Raw genomic sequence first — 17283 nt, 5'->3', positions numbered from 1 at the left:
TCGGGCGCCATTTGTTAGGAAGCACGGCCGAAAGCACGGCAGACACCGGTTGAGTCAGATCATGCTGCTCCATTTTATTGCCCGAATAGCCTAACTTTTATAGTGAACTTAACAGGGGCAGACGGTGTTTCACACAAGATTATTGGTCAAAAGCACTCAGACAAACAACTAGAAGAAAACAACGCCACCTCAGACACTGGTTTGTACAGCCTGGGAGGAAGATAGTCTCTCCTCACTGGTGGACCTATTCCAAATCTTTCTCCACAGCCGAGACGCAGGCCTGTAGGGAAGAGGAGAGGCTTTCTTCACACTGCTTTTGACTTACATGTTGTGAAAGCGGCATTTCTTTTAGGAACAGCACAGTCTTGCGACTTCCACTGAGTGAAAGTTGTCATAACTCCGCCAGTACCTTCCCCATCGGTTTCTACTCACTGCAAGGCATAATTTGAGTGCACATTAAGGCACCTTTTTCCACACTGCCCGTTGCTGAATCCTAACAAATAGTTAAGAACATTCTTCAAAGTCAGGCTTACCTGTAAGCACTTGAGCTTCTGAGTTGGTGGGGCTTTCTTTTTAGCTTTCATTCTCATTAGATTTGGAAGGGCTGGAAAGGGAGCTTAGAAGCCACAGAAGTAATTTCACTGAAAACAGACAAGGTGAAGGAAGTACTCAAACTCCTCGACATTAAAGAACCGTAGAACCCAGGAACACTTACCTGCCAGCTCCTGAACTTGAGTCACTTCCACACTGCTTCACAGTGACTTCGCACCACCAGGCTCTCACCATACTGAGAGGGCACCAACAACATAGTTAGCTCATAGAGTCACTAAAACTGTTTCATAGAGATGGGAGAAAAGGTGAAGAAAAAGCAGCCCACCGGGGAACACTGAATCCGCTCCACCACAACAGCAGAAAAGCACCCTAGAGAACCTGAGCCTCAAACTCCCCCACCAGGAAGGCAATTCCCCACAAGTCCTCAGGCTTCCTATATAGCAAAAGTCAAATGATCCACACCTGGCAGGTTTCACTTCACAAGGGTGGAGCCAAGAGACCTCCTGGAATAGGCTCATCTACCTGGCTTCAGTCTTGTAAGCTTAATTGCTCCTTGTCACTACTAGAAATAACCTGACAAGGGGCTTAGTGGTTAGAGCTGACCTAATGAATTAACTACAAAAAGTGCACAAGGGCCATATTTCTGTTAGTCATTCTGTGAGGACAAGTAGTACAGAGCCTGTTTAAATAAATAAATAAACAAACAAACAGAAAAACAAACGAAAGAAAAGACATCAAAGAAAAAAGAAAATGACCTTAAAGGCAAAATTGCTCTCAGATTTTCATCTGTCTAGTCATGACACATAAAGAATATAGCCATCAGAGTTACTTTTCTTGGCATTAATGGTATTTAAATCTGCTTTTCTGAGATGTCTTCTTGATGCAGGACTTTCCAAAATCTAGCCCCGTGACCTCTGACTACACTGTTTACTTCCACTGCGTATAAGCTATCACATATTAACGCCGGGATCCGGATCGTCACTCACTATTCAGGTCAAGGACTGGGCCGAAGGTTTGGGTTTTGATTTGGGTACATGCCTACCTTGCTGTTTCCTGGCAGGTCATGGGAAGAAGATTGGCTGGCTTGGGGGAGCTCCTGTACACGTGGCTTTTAGGCTGCAGCCAAAGTGTTCCTCTAGATCTGGAAGTCTGAAGAGGGTTGCAGCCTCCAAGCTCAGATACAACCACGTTAGTCTGGCGCAACTGATTTTTGTGTTCCTTGCACTGGCTGTGCAAGGAACCTCCTCTCCAGAGGCAAGGACATGCGTCTCTTCCGTGCTCCTTCATTAGTGTCGCATTAAGGGGTGTAGCTGATTAACCGTTATGGGACCGGTCAGATTCAGGGTACCGAACCTGTCGGACACACCAATAACGCGTCAACCGTCTGGGGTCCGGTCGGATATTCACCAATAACGTGTTAACCGTCTGGGGTCTGCTTGGATTCAGAACACTGAACTATCACGGTCACAGATTCACCAATAACGTATAACCACCCTTACCCTAGTTGCACTTAATGAGAGCTATGACAATGCAATCAAGTGTGATTTATTACAGCAAGAGATAACCAGGTTCTTTGGATTGCCGGCGATAGTGCCTGTCTGCAAAAGCAAGCTAGCATGCATGAAATACACAGGTGTTACAGGTGCACAGCCTAATGCGTTAAATGGATCAAAGGTTCTAGAAAGATTTATAACTGTTATATATGGAGTGGAAATTCGTGTCGAGAAAATGGTTGATATTAATAAAGAGGGGGAAATTTGGGAACGTGGCCATGGGCGTTGGAAAGCCCCGTGGTTGAGATAACGTTAGACTCTTAACGACGAGGCCATCAGGAATATAAAAGAGTTTAGAGGGAACAAAGAAGGGTGATTCAGGAGACTCCATGCAGTCTCCGGTTTCTTGTTCTCCAGTTAAGGCATGGATGTTTCTGGGTGTTTGCTGTTGTCGTTACACTCAAAGCTGTTTGAGCAATGAAAAGTTGTTTTGAAAAGAACTGCCGTGGAGAGAAGGGTATAAGAGGGGAGCCTGCCCTCAAGACAAAAAAAAAAAAAAAAAGGCAGCACGATGAAGTTACATCAATAAAGAAGCAGGAACAAGAAGTGAAGAGGAACAGGCTGGCAGAATGGAGACCAGGACGGGAACAGGCACTTTGATTGCCTCATGAAGATAGGTTTGGCCAAACTCAAACTGCTCAGAGAAGCTCGTACAGAAACTCGCTGGAAATAGGCGCACTGGAGCTGGAGAGAAGCTCGAGCTGAGAGAAGCGGACCTGTGCACACAACTGCCCCTCGCTGGTAAGCAGTTGCGCGTTATGAGGAATCATACGTCCTTAGGAACAAAGATTGTCCTGGTAACCTTACAGCTTATTCTCCTTATTAACAATTGGACAGTTTATGAGCCTCAAATATGGGACCAAACTGAGGTCAAGGTGTGCAACTCTGCAACTAAAAATGACAAGGTTGCAGTGGGATTGCTCGGCACCTGGTGAGCAGCCTCTGAGGCCTTAAAGAGCCCTGTGGTGCCACAATCACAAACGTGTGGTTTGCCAGACAGTGAGGGAGCTGCAGGCTCCTTTACTGATCCGACTGCTACGCCAGGGGCCCCTCTGCTGTTACAGCCATCGAAGGCTTTTGCTGTTGCGCTCCCTGCTGACCTGGACATGCCTTTTGACCCAGGTCTATTGGCCTTCGCAAGGAGATGGATATGCTTTTCTTCGATCTGGGAAGAACGGGATACATAAGGCCTTAAGACCGAGTTGCTTGACAACTTAAAGCGAGACACATCGCTCAGAAGGAATGGAAAATGGAGACTGTTAAGTCATGGAACTTAAAGGATTGTTTGCTACCTTTCCTGATTGTACGTATGTGGAGGCATACTTGCGTTTAGTATGTAAAGCAATGCTCTGTACATTTAGGATGTTTGATGTTTGTGTGCGAGTGTTGGTGGAGCGTAGACTCCCCGCACACCCAGCGCTGTTTACTTGCCTTTTATAGCTTTTCTACCTTTTAGAAATGTTTGTTTTATAAATATTACAAAATTCAGATTGAGTTGAGACCTCATTTATGACAATAACCAAGTGTTCAAATCTCACCCAAAGGCATCCCAATGGGGGGGGGAGAAAAAGTCTGAGCCCATCGACTGGTCCCAGGAGTCAGGAGGTCCGAAGGATGTTGTATTCCCTTGGTGTGGTACCTCCCCTGATGGTGGTATCTTCCCTAACATCCCCTCTCTCTTAGGCCAATTTATATTATTTTCTCTCTTTTGGGTGGAGCTTGAGTGGCTCTAGCCAAGCACATCTTAGTTATGATTGGTGAAAAGTTCTCCCGTCTCCGTTTAAAGTAATAGACTCCGAGAAATTCAGAGCGCATGCTCGGTGAGGGGTGGTTGCTACTAAACAAAGCAGGATAGATTAAAGCCTCCTTCTTCAAGTCAGTAAGATACTGGGCTACAAAGATGGCGAAGGGCCTAGAGGGGAAGTCGTATGAGGAGCGGCTGAGGTCACTGGGCCTGTTCAGCCTGGAAAAGAGGCGACTGACGGGAGGCCTCGTCACAGTCTACAGCTTCCTCACGAGGGGGAGTGGAGGGGCAGGTACCGCTCTATTCTCTCCAGACACCAATGATAGGACCCACAGTGAATGGTGTCAGCCTGAGGAAGGGGACGTTTAGGCTAGACAACAGGAAGAGGTTCTTCACGGAGAGGGTGGTCGCACACTGGAACGCGCCCCCAGCGACTACGCACCCCCCGCAACTCCGCGCCCCCCGCTTCACACAGCCCGTTTTTCAATCTTCCAAATACTTAAAAACCTCCTTCAATTTCAGGCTGACCTGTGTGCACTTGGACTTCTGAGGCCTTTTTTTTTCCTCCAGTGCTTGGAAGGGAGCTTAGAAGCCACCTAAGTAATTTCACAGGAAACAGACAAGGTGAAGGAAGTACTCAAACTCCTCAACAGTAACAACCACAGAACCCAGGAACTCTTACCTGCTGTCTCCTGAACTCGAGTCACTTCCAACGTGCTTCGCAGTGAAATAGTCCCACCAGGGTTCTTCTGAAGAAGGCACCACCAATGTAACTGGCTCATAGAGTCTCTAAAACTATTTCACAGAGAGGGCAGAAAACTTGAAGGAAAAGCAGCCTAGTAGGGAACACTGAGCCCGATTCACCACGAGAGAAAAACACCCTAGGCTACCCAAGCCTCAGTTTCTCCTGGGGAGGCAATTCCCCCACCCATCCTCAGGCTTCCTATATAACAAAGGTCAAATGACCCACACCTGGCAGGTTGCACTTAACAAGGGTGAAGCCAAGAGACCTTGTGGAATAAGCTCATCTACCTGGCTTCAAAGTTTTAAGGTCTATTGCTCCTTATCACTTGTAGAAATAACCTGACAAGGGGCTTAGTGGTTACAGTTGACCTAATGAATTAACTACAAAAGGTGCACAAGGGTCATATTTCTGTTATGTGAGCAAAATTAGTACAGAGCCTGTTAAAAAAATAAATACAAATAAATAAAAGAAATGAATAAAAATAAAATGACCTTAAAGGCAAACTTGCCATCATAGATTTTCATCTGTCTAGTCATGACAGATAAACAATTTAGCAATCAGAATTCCTTTTCTTGATATTAATGCTATCTACATTTTCTTCTCTGAGATCCCTTCTTTATGCAGGACTTTTCTAAATCTAGCCCCATGACCTCTGACTGGACTATTTATAGAATCATAGAATATCCTGAGCTGGAAGGGACCCTTAAGGATCATCAAGTCCAACTCCTGGCACCGCACAGGTCTACCCAAAAGTTTAGACCGCGTGACCAAGTGCACAGTCCAATCGCTTCTTAAATTCAGACAGGCTTGGTGCAGTGACTAGTTCCCTGGGGAGCCTGTTCCAGCATGCAACCACCCTCCTTTCGGTGAAGAACCTCTTCCTGACATCCGGCCTAAACCTTCCCTGCCTCAGCTTAACACCATTCCCATGGGTCCTATCACTGGTGATTACAGAGAATAGGTCAGCACCTGCCTCTGCACTCCCCCTCGCGAGGAAGTTGTACGCTGCAATGAGGTCCCTCCTTAGCCTCCCCTTCCCCAGGCTGAACAGGCCCAGTGCCCTCAGCTGCTCCTCATGCGGCTTCCCCTCTAGGCCCTTCACCATCTTCGTCGCCCTCCTCTGGACACTCTCCAACAGTTTCATGTCCTTTTTATACTGTGGTGCCCAGAACTGCACACAGTACTCGAAGTGAGGCCGCACCAGCGCAGAGTAGAGCGGGACAATCACCTCCCTCAATCGACCAGCAATGCTGTGCTTGATGCACCCCAGGACACGGTTGGCCCTCCTGGCTGCCAGGGCACACTGCTGGCTCATATTCAACTTGCTGTCGACCACCACGCCCGGATCCCTCTCTGCAGGGTTGCTCTACGGCATCTCATCACCCAGTCGGTACGTATAGCCAGGGTTGCCCCGTCCCAGGTGCAGGACCTGGCACTTGCTCTTCTTAAACTTCATGCAGTTGGTGATCGCCCAGCTCTCCAATCTACCCAGATCTCTCCGCAAGGACTTTCCACCCTCATTTGAGTCTACAACTCCTCCAAGTTTGGTGCCATCAGCAAATGTGCTCAAAACACCTTCTAGTCCTACATCTAAATCGTTTATAAAAACATTGAAGAGGACCGGCCCTAAAATGGAGCCTTGAGGGACCCCACTAGTGACCATGCGCCAGCCTGATGTGGCCCCATTTACCACAAGCCCTTGAGCCCTGCCTGCCAGCCAATTGCTCACCCATCGCATGATGTTTTTGTTAGGTTGTATGCTGGACATTTTGTCCAGTAGGATCCCACGGGAAACCATGTCGAAAGCTTTGCTCAAGTCCAAAAAGATCACGTCAGCCGGTTTCCCTTGATCAACCAGATGGCTGATCTTATCATAAAAGGAATTCAGATTTGTTAGGCAGGACCTACCCCTCATGAACCCATGTGGGCTGGGACCAATGACTGCATTGTCCCCCAGGTGCGCTTCAATACCTTCAAGGATCATCTTCTCCAGAATTTTACCAGGCGCTGATGTGAGACTAACAGGCCTGTAGTTGCCACGGTCTATTTTCTTGCCCTTCTTGAAAATTGGTACGACATTTGCTAGCTTCCAGTCTACTGGGACCTCTCCAGATTCACAAGATCATTGAAAAATAATTGAGAGAGGTCCCGCGATGGCGTCAGCCAGCTCCTTAAGCACCCTGGGATGAATCCCATCCGGACCCACGGACTTGTATAGATCCAGGTGGAGCAGCAAATCCCGCACATGTTCAGGGTCGTTTGGGAGTTTATCGTGCCCACCGTCGTGGTCCTCCAGCTCAGGGCACCCGGGGTGTATTTACTTTGACTGCGTAGAAGCTATCGCGCATAAATGCCAGGACCCGGATCCTCACTCACTATTCAGGTCAAGGACTGGGCTGGCAAGTTTTGGCTTTAATTTGGTTACCTGCCTACATTGCTGTTTCCTGGCAGGTCATGGGAAGAAGATTGGCTGGCTTGCGGCAGCTTACATACACGTGGCTTTTAGGCCGCAGTCAAAGCGTTCCTCTAGATCTGGAAATTTAAAGATGGTTGGAAAAGCCATCTGAGTGGTTAGAAAGCTGCCTGGCAGAGAAGGACCTGGGACCCGGTGGCTAGTCGACTCAATATGAGCCAGCAGTGTGCTCAGGTGGCCAAGAAGGCCAACAGCATCCTGACTCCTACAAGAAACGGCATGGCCAGCAGGACTAAGGAAGGTGATTGTCCCCCTGTACTTGGCTCTGGTGAGGCCGCAGCCCAAGTACTATGTTCAGTTCTGGGCCTCTCACTACAAGAAGGATATTGAGGGGCTCCAGTGAGTCCAGGGAAGGGCAACAAAGCTGGTGAGGGATCTGGAGAACAAGTCTTATGAGGAGCGGCTGAGGGAGCTGGGATTGTTCAGCCTGGAGAAAAGGAGGCTCAGGGGCGGCCTTATCGCTCTCTACGGTAAGATACCTGCTTTTGGTTTCAGTGAGAATTCAGGCCCAAGCAACTGAAGTTTCTTCTGGATAGCTTTTCTTCTAAATAAAAAACAATTTCTTTAAAGTAATTGTTCTGCAGAAAGGGCACAGAACTTTCCCAACCCATCAGCACATAAATGTAAGCCATTCAATGAGAAACCCAACAAGCATTAAAGCACTTTGGAAACTGGACAGGCTGCTTCCTGGCTAAAAATCACCTGCAGAGTTCAGCGAGGGGTCCTGATGCCGTATGATGGCAAAAATGCAAACAGTGGCTGATTAGCCACGGGTTTTTACTGCTGATGGATGCACTTTAACAATCAATTCCATTCGCTAGTCAAGGACAACACAAATATGATGGCTGGTGCAACTGCATTTCATTACAGTAATTGTGCAAGTTGCTGTTTAGATTGGAGGAGACGACACGGTGACCCCATGAGTCAGCACACATTGCACAACACTCTGCGTGCCCACGAGCATCTACATTGAGGTACCAACCCTCCCTATAGGTGTGATCCCACCGAGGCAGCCTGCCCCACAACAGGAGCAGTGGGATAAGTGGGATAAATGAGCTCACTTGGAGCTTTCCTTATGCTTTTTCCATGATAGTTGCTGTGACTGCACTGTGCTCTCTGACAGGGAGTGAGAAGGAGCCCCTCCACGTACAACCTGCCCTGTGCAGCTCATGTTGGCTGCAGGATTTCTAGTGCACACTGAGCCAAAATGCACATCCAGTGCCAACGATGCCTTTTCACTGGCAGGCAGAGCCACACAACCCACAGCAGCACAAGCAGAGGTTTTAGAAGCAAACACATGAGTTTTCCCTTCATAAAACCCTCTCTTACACAAAATGGCATCTTTTGACATTCACCAGCTTCACGACAAGCATCTTATATGGGAAATATGAGCTGCCACAACACAAGGGTCCCAAATGTGGAGGCAGGTGTGCTGCATGCAAATGCACAAATGGTACAAAACCTTTGCCATGAGGTGACGTTCCAGGCTTGGAAAACTGTTAATCCTCACAGCCTCTACACTGCAAGGTTGGGCCTTTCAGCCCATTTTCATTTATGGAAATCTGAGCTGGAGATGATAGTGTGGGCTCAAAGCCAAGCGTGCACTCCCTGCCTGCTCAGGGCTGGGGATCTGCTTGGCCAAAAAAAGACAGGGAGGCAGAGGTTGCACAGATGAGCAAGTTGGACTCTCCTGGTTTCTACCAGCTGATGAATTTCTTGATGGGGAAAGGACAGCTCCCAGTCACCTGCTGACAGCTCACCACTGTGAGTGAGCAGCCCTGGGAAAGGAGGGAGGGACCAGTGCTACCGGAGGCTGTCACTGGCTGACACGTGGGACAGCCATGAAAATGAGAAACAGGGCAGAAAAAACAACCCCCAGAGGCTGTATCCATCTGCTCACCTAGAAAAGCTACCAACAGGGCGAGAGACAGACCTGTGAAAGCTGCGTGCCCTCTTCCATCCTCATCATCCCCAGGCAGCAGAAAGGGGGAGGAAAGGAGACAGACTGTGCTGGGCAGCCCAGGGACTTCCCAGGAGGAGAATTAGCCAAAAGAGCACGATGGATCGCTTCCGGATGATCTTCCAGTACTTCCAGTCCAACTCGGAGTCTGTAATGAATGGAATCTGTGGGCTGTTAGCCCTGGCCAGTATAAAGATTTACACCTGCTTTGACTTCAGCTGCCCCTGCCTGCACCAGTACAACATGGCCTATGGCTTGGGGATCCTGTTTGTGCCCCCCGTTGCCTTCTTCCTCTGTGGCCTCATCCTCAACAGACAGTCCCTGGTGATGCTGGATGAGTGGAGGCGGCCGCAGGGGCGCAGGAGGAAGGACCCGGCTGTCATCAGGTGGGATTTGCAGCAGGAGTGGTGTCCCCCCTCCCATTTATCCTGTCTCTCTCTGTATCTTTGATCCTCTCGGTCACTTGTTTTCCTCTGAACTCAGTTCCCAACACCTTACCCCACAAGCCCAGGCTCTGGGGCACTGTCAGTGCTTCCCAGGTGGCCACAGCAGGGAGCTCCACAGCCCCATCCCCAGCAAAGAAGGGCAGGAACATCTCGAAACAAGCAGCTACATTTACGCTGCCACCCTGGGAAACTGCAGTGCTGCCTGTCCCTTTTGTGCACACAGGGGTTTTCTCAAGGGGCTTAAATGTGCAAAAAGATGAGGTGTTTGAATGTGAAGGAAGTGTGGCATTTCCATCACAGTTTTCTTTATCAACAGCACTGTGATTTCCCTCCCCTCAACTAAGTTATTACAGACTTACAATGGTAAAAAGGTGAGGAGAATCAGCTTCACCCTGTGGCACACAAACCTTTACCCAGAGCACAGGTTGGCACACAGCAGGGTGAGAAAGGTCTCTGAGAAAAGGATTTTCCAAGTAGAAAAAAATAAAAATAAAAGCACTGTTGTGCACTGGACCAGACCTCACACTGGCGATCAGCCCCAGCAGAGAGACCCCAGAGCAGAAGAGATGCCAGCTGGAGTGGTGTGGGGGAAAGTCGTGCATCTGCTCTGTGAGGGCTGCAGAGCCCAGACAGCCTGTGTCCATCAAGGCTCTGGGCAAGGAGAAGGCTCCCCACATACCTCCCCTCCCATGTCTCGCCCCTGCTCCAGGTACATGTGCTCCTCCATCATGCAGCGAGCCATGGTCGCCCCAGCCGTCTGGATCGTGGTCGCCCTCCTGGATGGCAAGTGCCTGATCTGTGCCTTCAGCAGCTCTGTGGATCCTGAGAAGTTCCCAGGCTTCACCAATTCCACCGCAGAGCAAGTGCAGGAGCTGCTTGCCAAGGTGCCCTGCAAGGAGGATGAGCTGGTGGAGAGCAGCACGTCCCGCAGGGCAGTGTCCAGGTACCTGCGCTGCTGGTCCCAGGTGGGTGGCTGCCAGCACAGCCCTGTGTCCTTGAGATGCTCCGCGCAGGCATTTGCTGATCCCACCCTTCTTTGATTTGGCATAGCCTCACCACGGTCCTGCTGGGAGCAAGACTGCTCTTTGCTGTCCTAATCCTAATTGGATTTTGCTTCTAGAAGAGCCAGCAACTTCTAAACCCAGATAGCAAGAAGCAGTTGTAAGGAGTATTGGGTTTGCTAAGGCCCTATCTGTTCAGGGTCAGAAGACCTTTCTAACCTTGCAGGCAGGACCTGCTGCTTCAAGGACAGTGAAAGCTGAGAGAGATGAAAGCTGTTTGCTCAGGAACAATGAGAGAATGAGACATCTGAAACTGGTGTAGGTGGCAGGTGAATGTCCTGGAGATTAGTACGTGCCCATCAGGGGAGCACCAAAGTCCCCTTCATACATGGTGCTCCCATGCTCAGAGCAAATGCTCCAGACCCACTTTGCAAAGAGTTATTCTGCTGAGCTGCTGATGCACAGATAAATGTCATATCCACCTCCCCAGCACTCGCATCCTGAGTGCAGTTTGGGGTGCTGGATTGAAGGGACAGTTTGGGGACAGCAGTCTAGATCTGCAGCCACAGACTCCCTGTCTCAGTGTTACAGCCTGTGCTGCCTTCATGCTGTTGCTGATCCTGTTCCTCTGCTTATTTCTAATCACGCAGGCCCTCGGCTGGAGCATTTTGTTGATGCTCATCATAGCAGCTTTCCTTGCCCGCTGGCTCAGGCCTTGCTTCAACCAGGCTGCCCTCCTGCAGACCCGTCACTGGAGCAACTACATTGACATTGAGCAGAAGATTTTTGAGGAAACCTGCTGTGAGCACAGCCGGCTCTTTGCTCACAAATGCATCCTCCACTTCTTTGAAAGCATGCGGGAAGAGATCAGGCAGCACAGCTTTGACTTGCCTAAGGAGGAAGAGGAAGATCTTCTACGAGGCATCACACACCAGGATCAGGTGAACAAACTTCTGAAAACGTGGTACTATGAGAAACCTCCCTTGGATGTGCGCCAAGCAACCCAGAGACATCACCTGGGGAGAGAGAGATCCCCTCCACCCTGGACAGGCAGTCCCCATGCCCAGTCCAAATTCTCCCAACACACCAATGTGTAAAGGTTTTGGTCCCAAAGATACTAAAGCCTTATGCCTACCCAGAGCAGTGCCCAGAAGATGGATGACCGTGGTGCCTGTATCTTCCTCCAGAACCCCAACCCCAAAGGCTGGGCTCCGGGGCATCCACCAAGATTGCCCAGCTGAACTAGTGAGGCTCAGCTCCGAGGATCCCAATATCCCAGACTCAGTCACCATTCTGGACATTTCTTATCCGAGGGCTCTGCATAGCACTTGTGTCATCTTTGAGTTTGCAGCTCCTTACAGCTGTAATAAAACCATTCTGCCTTGAGGAGGAATTTAACCAAGGCAACAAAATGTGGCTGCATATGCAAACTGGCTGGAGCACAAGTTCCAGGAGCAACAACAGATTTGTGTGTTCCTTGCACTAGCTGTTCCTTCACCTCCTCTTCACATACAAAGACAAACGTTTCTTTCTTTCACGCTCCTTCAGGAGTAAACAAGCCAGGATAGATTAAAGTCTCTTTCTTCAGGTCAGTAAGATCCCTGCCTTTGGTTTCAGTGAGAATTCAGGTCCTAACAACTCAAGTGTCTTCCAGATGGTGTTTCTTCTGGGTAGGATAATTTCATTTCCCTTTTGAAGACTTACCAGCATGTAGTAACAAAAGCAAAAGGCAAAAAACGGTACCTGAGGCACAGGCTACTTTTCAGCCTGCAGTAGACTATAGGTATGATATCATCCTTTAATATCGTATCTATATATCATGATATCATATCAGGAAACACAGAAAACTGCCTGTTGCTTCTCAGGTTTAAAGTTTTCCTTTAAAAGGTGTATACAAAGGTGTAATCAGCTGTTTGAGTACAATTCTCACATATACATGAGCATTTTCCTCTCCCCTTCCCAACTTGGAGTGCAACACTTTCCATCATACTGTTATAAATTCCAAGTCAACTTAGCTTTATGAGATTTATGGGGTTAATAAAAGGCAAGTAAAGAGCACTGGGTGCGCGGGGAGTCTGGGCTCCTCCAACACGCACACACATTACATCAGGTGGCTGCTTTTTATGCTCCTAGGCTAATACACATTCATTACTACTTCTAGAAAAGGCAGGGTTATTATAATTAGTTCCCAGATTCCAAACCCTCCCACTGATGCATGCGTATCAGTCCCCAGTGGTCCCTCTGGGGGTCTCTCGTGCTGAAGGCTTGTAGTCTTCCTCCCAGGCTTTGTCCTTGTCCTTCTCCTTTGTCCATCTCGGCCAGATATCAGGCATTGCCTCTAACTCTATCCAAGAAAGAGAGAGAAGCACACCTTTCTACTCTGTCAGCTACTGGCAGACCTAGAGAGAAAAAAAAATAAGTTGTTAATTAAAAAGTAATGTTGTTTTAAGGCATTTCACAAAAAACGTAACATTTGGTAGAAACCAGACAACAAATGAAAGGGAAGAAGAAATAGTAGAAGGTACTTGCATGGCCTTAATTTACACTGCAATGGACAACAACGACAACCTGCAATGATTTACAAGTGCCTTACACCATTCACCCTTGAGACAGAAAAAGGGGTTCCCATATTATATAAGGGGAGTGCAATCCCTCTCAAAATACGAGAGCCTGGGGGACGCTACTGAGTACTGAAGATGTTAAGGCTAGGCAGCACCAAACTCAGAGAAGGGAGGCTGAGTCTCTCTGGCTGTTCACATAACAGACAAGAGCCTCAGCTTTTAGCCCTAAGCAACGATTCGTAGTGCCAGGCGGGGAACTAGTTCTTAAGACAGGGAGCATTTCAGCATTTTAAAGCTACAGAAAGGCTTGAAGGCTCTGTGGAATCATGTTCCTGGTGCAAAAATCTGGGGACCAGGACTGGGCAAGTAGGGTGCAAGTGTGTTGGGGAGCAGGCTCTCTGGGCTGATTAACAGGGCTTTAAACTAGGTTTGATGGGGGAAAGGTGACAGAGAAGGGCTGGGGGAAGTGGTCATTACTGTCACCGTTGAAGACAGGGAAAGACTTCTGAGCTCTCCCATAGGATTGTCTGAGAGCTCCTCAGAGAAGGTAGCGTTCCCAATCCCCTGTCCAGTATCTTCTTCTTGCATCCCCCCAGGGGTAACCGTACCTGCTGCTTCCCTAAAGTGCCCGTACATCAATGCATGGAGAAAGGGAAATAAACAAGATGATCTCGAGATCTGTGTTCAGTCGCAGGGCCACAATCTTGTTGCAATCACTGAGAGGTGGTGGGACAGCTCGCATGACTGGAACGCAATCATGGAGAGCTACGTCCTCTTTAGGAGAGACAGGCTGGGGAAGCGAGGGGGTGGGGTTGCCCTTATGTGAGGGAGCAATTAGAGTGTACCCAGCTCCAGCTGGGGGAGAGTAATGGACAGGTGGAGAGCTTGTGAGTAAAAAGGACTGGGGACCAGGACTTTATTCTTCTGTAAGATAAATATCTCCAGTCGAATTAATGGATCACAGTTTTGAAAAAGCAGATCGGTTAAATCATTGTTTATAAAATTTAGGTACCTCAAGGGACTGTTAGATGAAGGACATAGCATATGTATCATCTCTGATCCTGCTACTGTCAAGGCTTCAATGTTCATGTCTGCAAATATCCGGTACAGGTCGTTCTGTGAAAAGGACAGATCTGTGACTAAAATGTTCTTCAGTGTCAGTGCTTTCATGGAAGTACCCGAATATCTGAAGTTATATTTTCCAATGTCCGACAATTGCTTAAAACTGTTGATATTGAAATATTCAATGGATGATTGCCATACAGTCTGAAGAAGTTCAAGAAAAATAGTCCAGTCCACTTACACATTTGTCAGTGTCAGATTTTGTAGCCTGGAGCCTTTTCTGAAATCAGACAACAAAATTATTAGTTTTTTTACATTGCTATTAGTGATTTGTGACAAGGACAGGCTTTCTGTAGTGTTTTCTATTACAACCCAATTGTAATCAACTTTGGACCGCTGATGATGTTTATGCAACAGTGTGTGAGGAATGTTTCAACAATTCGTGTCCATAAAGAACAATTCTGTTTGAATCCTGTCTGCCTCTGGGCCCTGCACTGGCAATTTAATTCTTGAACCACAGATGCAGTGTGTCCCAGTCTCCCCCTCCTTCTAGTCAATTTATCACGTCTTCAGAAAACACTCCTTAAATTTATGAACCTGTTTGCTTTTGTTATTCCGGACTTCTATTTCTAACAGTTACAGCCTTTTTTCCTGTCTTCTTCGAGATTAACTTAACACTGCTAGAGATGTGTCCGTGAATGGCTGGGGAAGAATGTTTTAATTACTCGTGAAGCGTCAAATAAGAAAGCTGTTTGTGTTTGATGTCTGGGAGTTTCAGAACAACTGATAAAAACTAGTGACTGTTATGGGATACTATGCGGATCTTTGGTATCTGGCTAGGAGGCCAAGAGATTAAGAGGAAGGAAAAAAGCTGAAGGACGGCTGGGAGACAAGACCTGCAGAAACTGTTCTATAAACTTGGAATTGTGCTGAGTGAGTACAAAGGTGAGAGGAAGACTACGAGCCTTCAGCATGAAGGCTCCCCTAGAGACCCCCAGAGGAGACTGCACATGCTGTGTCTTCAACGGCTGGTTTTACGCATCGGCTAGGCACCCAGATTGCACCTGTAGGGGAAGAAACACAAGCGTAACCGTGCCCCAGGTAGATCACTTCAGCAGGGCCTAGCCATTGCCCTGTTTTCATGTCTCTGTATAACACCTTCATGCATGGTGGCTTAGAAGTTTCTGCCCCGGCATGGTGACGTACTATAGGGGGCTCAGTGCTGTCCCCAAACACACATAAATGGTTAAGTACAAAGAGAGCCTTTCCTATTCTTTCTTTTACGTCTTCAATGTCTCTGAACTTTTCTAAGTATCATTTCATTGTTCCATTTGCCCTTTCCACTATCGCCTGTCCTGTGGAGGAGTGTGGGATGCCAGTAACATGATTGATATTCCATAATTGCATAAATCGTTTCAGTGGCCCACTATTATAAGCTGGACCATTGTCAGTCTTGATAGTGCTAGGTACCCCTAACACAGCAAAACAACTAGTGAGGTGACGCCGCACATCCCGAGCCTTTTCCCCGGGTTGTTGCAGTAGCCCATATCATGCGGCTAGAGGTATCTATCGTTACATGCAAGTATTTTAACCGTCCCAAGGCTGTAACAGGAGTGACATCCATTTGCCACACTTCATTAGCTTTCAACCCTCTTGGGTTAACTCCACACCCGAGTCCCATTCCTAAATTATGATAACTACATATGGGACAAGCCTTCACGATTGCTTGAGCGTCAGCATTAGACAAATTGTAGGCTCGAGCTAGTCCCTTCGTGTTCTGGTGAAATATGGAATGAGCTTCTCGAGCTCGGCAAAATGGTGATAGTGGAGCTTCAGTGACTGCAGCAGCAACTAATCGGTCGGCTCGGGCATTGCCTTCTCCGAGCCCTTGTTCCCATTGATGACTGTGAATATGAATCACTGCATACGGCTTACTCCTCTGTGCGATTGCAAGCTGCAAACTTGTCAATAGTTGAACCAGTCGTCCATTCTGCACTTCTCGCAAACTTGAGTCCTCAATGCGATTGCCTATGCCTACTACACAAAGAGAGTCAGATACAACACTCAATGGAACATCTTTCCATTTTACAAACGCCCATACTACTGCGAACAGTTCTAGTGTCTGTAATGAATCCTCTTTCTGAGCTTGCAAAATCTGATGTTGCCAGCCATGCTCATCCTTCCATGTCACTGCAGCAGTTCTGGAGCACTTACCGGCATCTGTAAAGACTGTTATTGCGTCTGCAACTGGTTGGGGTGATCGCTTTGGTCTACTTATCCAGCCCTGGTTTTTCATCCAGGACAAGACAGGAGATTGTAATGGTTTTGCTATTAACATGGCTCCATCATGCAATAGAGCAGTTTGCAGTTCCTCAAGAATTTTGTATATACCATTCCAGATCACTTGACTTCATGGGTAACCATATGGTGTTAGGAGGGGCCCCGTCTACTTGCAAGGTTCTACTTCGTCCCTTTTTAATTAATTCTGCTCATGTGGTGATTTTTTCTTGAATTGTTCGTCGTGGCCGCAACGGAGGAGCTAGCCATTCTAGTACCACCGTATCTCCCTGCTTCTCCCCCGTTTTTATTTTTTGCTGTGTTATCGCACCCATCAAATATTGGGGGCCACACAAAATAGTTAGATCAAGAGGCGCACCCTCTATACGCCGATGCGTAGCCTGTGTTGTAATCATTGAGGCTATCAGCTGTAGTGCTTGTTTTTGTTGGTCTGTAAGCTGAATTGGTGCTGCTGGATCTGTCCCTCGTAGCAAAGGTCGTAGTTGATTTAACAGCTCGTTGGGAATACCAACCACTGGTCGAATCCATTGCAAATCACCCATCAACTTCTGGGCGTCGTTAAGAGTCTTAAGGTCTGATTGTATTGTCAATTTCTGCGGTTGGATCGTAGCATCGGAGATATGCCATCCAAGATATTTCCATGGGCTTGTCTCCTGTACCTTCTTGGGGGCAACTACTAAGCCTCTCTGTTTAAGTTGCTTCATTAGTTCATCCTTTTGCTGTGAAGAAAATGGTGTTGACTGGGCCAATAGAATATCATCCATATAATGATAGATTATTGTTCCTGACCATTTTCGTCGCAACGGCTGTAGAGCATCGTCGACACAGAATTGACATAGAGTTGGCGAATTTCGCATTCCCTGCGGCAGGACCGTCCACTCAAATCTC

At 47.9% G+C, this 17283-nt stretch overlaps 1 protein-coding gene and 1 long non-coding RNA gene across 2 annotated transcripts; one reads left to right on the top strand and one right to left on the bottom strand.

Annotated features, from left to right (window-relative positions):
- The first annotated feature begins 9126 nt into the window (after positions 1–9126).
- CALHM3 (calcium homeostasis modulator 3) lies at positions 9127–11571 on the top strand. The gene is made up of 3 exons (XM_005031001.4): positions 9127–9413; positions 10183–10438; positions 11125–11571. Exons 1-3 carry the CDS (start codon positions 9127–9129, stop codon positions 11569–11571), a joined length of 990 nt encoding a protein of 329 aa, XP_005031058.2.
- Positions 11572–12580: 1009 nt separating this feature from the next.
- On the bottom strand, positions 12581–13812 carry LOC140002847 (uncharacterized). Its single transcript, XR_011810385.1, has 2 exons — positions 13644–13812; positions 12581–12873 (listed from the first exon to the last, which is right to left on the bottom strand). It is a non-coding gene; the product is annotated as an uncharacterized lncRNA (long non-coding RNA).
- Positions 13813–17283: the final 3471 nt, after the last annotated feature.

Source organism: Anas platyrhynchos, chromosome 6, assembly GCF_047663525.1.
Source record: "Anas platyrhynchos isolate ZD024472 breed Pekin duck chromosome 6, IASCAAS_PekinDuck_T2T, whole genome shotgun sequence".
Taxonomy (NCBI): Eukaryota; Metazoa; Chordata; class Aves; order Anseriformes; family Anatidae; genus Anas; species Anas platyrhynchos.
Note: the sequence above shows the minus strand (reverse complement) of the source record. Positions and strands in the feature narration are given on the sequence as shown.

Coding starts and splice junctions, on each gene's coding strand:
- CALHM3 (XM_005031001.4), top strand. CDS start 9,127: ATGGATCGCTTCCGGATGATCTTCCAGTACTTCCAGTCCAACTCGGAG. Junction 9,414..10,182: donor AAGGACCCGGCTGTCATCAG/GTGGGATTTGCA, acceptor CCCCTGCTCCAG/GTACATGTGCTCCTCCATCA. Junction 10,439..11,124: donor ACCTGCGCTGCTGGTCCCAG/GTGGGTGGCTGC, acceptor CTAATCACGCAG/GCCCTCGGCTGGAGCATTTT.